Here is a 668-nt window from a genome sequence, read left to right as displayed (position 1 = left end):
CGCGCCAGAGACGAGGCCGGGGCGGCCCTGATTCGCTGGGAACCTCCGAGGCCACCCTTGCGCCGCCTCCCTCTTCCGACAGCAGCCCCGAGCTGCCCGCCAGGCACCTTTCACCGTAAGGGAAGACGGCCCCGCGGTGGTTATCGGTGTGGTTCTGATTCACCGCCATCGTCTTCCGGGGCTCCCCCAACCGCCCCTCAGATGGAAAGGGGCGGCGCCTAAAGCGAGCCGCGGGGCGGGGCTCCGGAGGGGCGGGCAGAGATTGTGGCGCAAGGGCGGGAAGTGAGTGAGCCAGGCGGCTGGTCACGTGGGGGGCCGTAGGTGACAGGGTCGGGGATGCTGGGCCCCCACAGGCTCCTGACCGGAAAAGTGGCGGCCCGGGCATGGACTCTGCCCCGGAATGTGGCGAGGGCCGCCTGGTCTGCCAGCATGGCCTCGGTGCCACCTGCCCTGCTGTGAGCTAGATTCGGCCCTACCCACAAGCAAAGTTAAAAGCAGAAATGGCTGGAGGCCTCGTCTGTGTTTTCCTTCGGAAAAAGGGTCCACAGTCACCCCACGGCTCTAAGGTGAGCAAGACTTCCTTCCACCGGAATTGGCCCCACACTGGAACCAGCTGCCTTGTGAGATGGCATCCAAGAAAGGGTCAGGAAGTCAAACTGGGGGGTTCA

At 65.3% G+C, this 668-nt stretch overlaps 1 protein-coding gene across 4 annotated transcripts in view; it reads right to left on the bottom strand.

Annotated features, from left to right (window-relative positions):
- WBP2NL (WBP2 N-terminal like) overlaps positions 1–177 on the bottom strand; it is a 56577-nt gene extending 56400 nt beyond the window's left edge. For all 4 annotated transcript variants that reach the window (XR_006680368.1, XR_006680369.1, XM_045293441.1 and 1 more), the window contains exon 1: positions 108–177. Coding sequence is in view for 2 of the 4 variants with exons in the window: in XM_045293441.1 (XP_045149376.1) it covers positions 108–169 (62 nt within the window). In the remaining 2 variants the exon portion in view is untranslated. The remainder of the gene's footprint in view (positions 1–107) is intronic.
- Between the last annotated feature and the right edge of the window lie 491 nt (positions 178–668).

This window comes from Echinops telfairi, unplaced genomic scaffold (genome assembly GCF_000313985.2).
Source record: "Echinops telfairi isolate 266 unplaced genomic scaffold, ASM31398v2 ScPeMD7_2;HRSCAF=8, whole genome shotgun sequence".
NCBI lineage: Eukaryota > Metazoa > Chordata > Mammalia > Afrosoricida > Tenrecidae > Echinops > Echinops telfairi.
The sequence above is the reverse complement of the archived record's forward strand: the minus strand, read 5'-3'. Positions and strand labels throughout refer to the sequence as shown.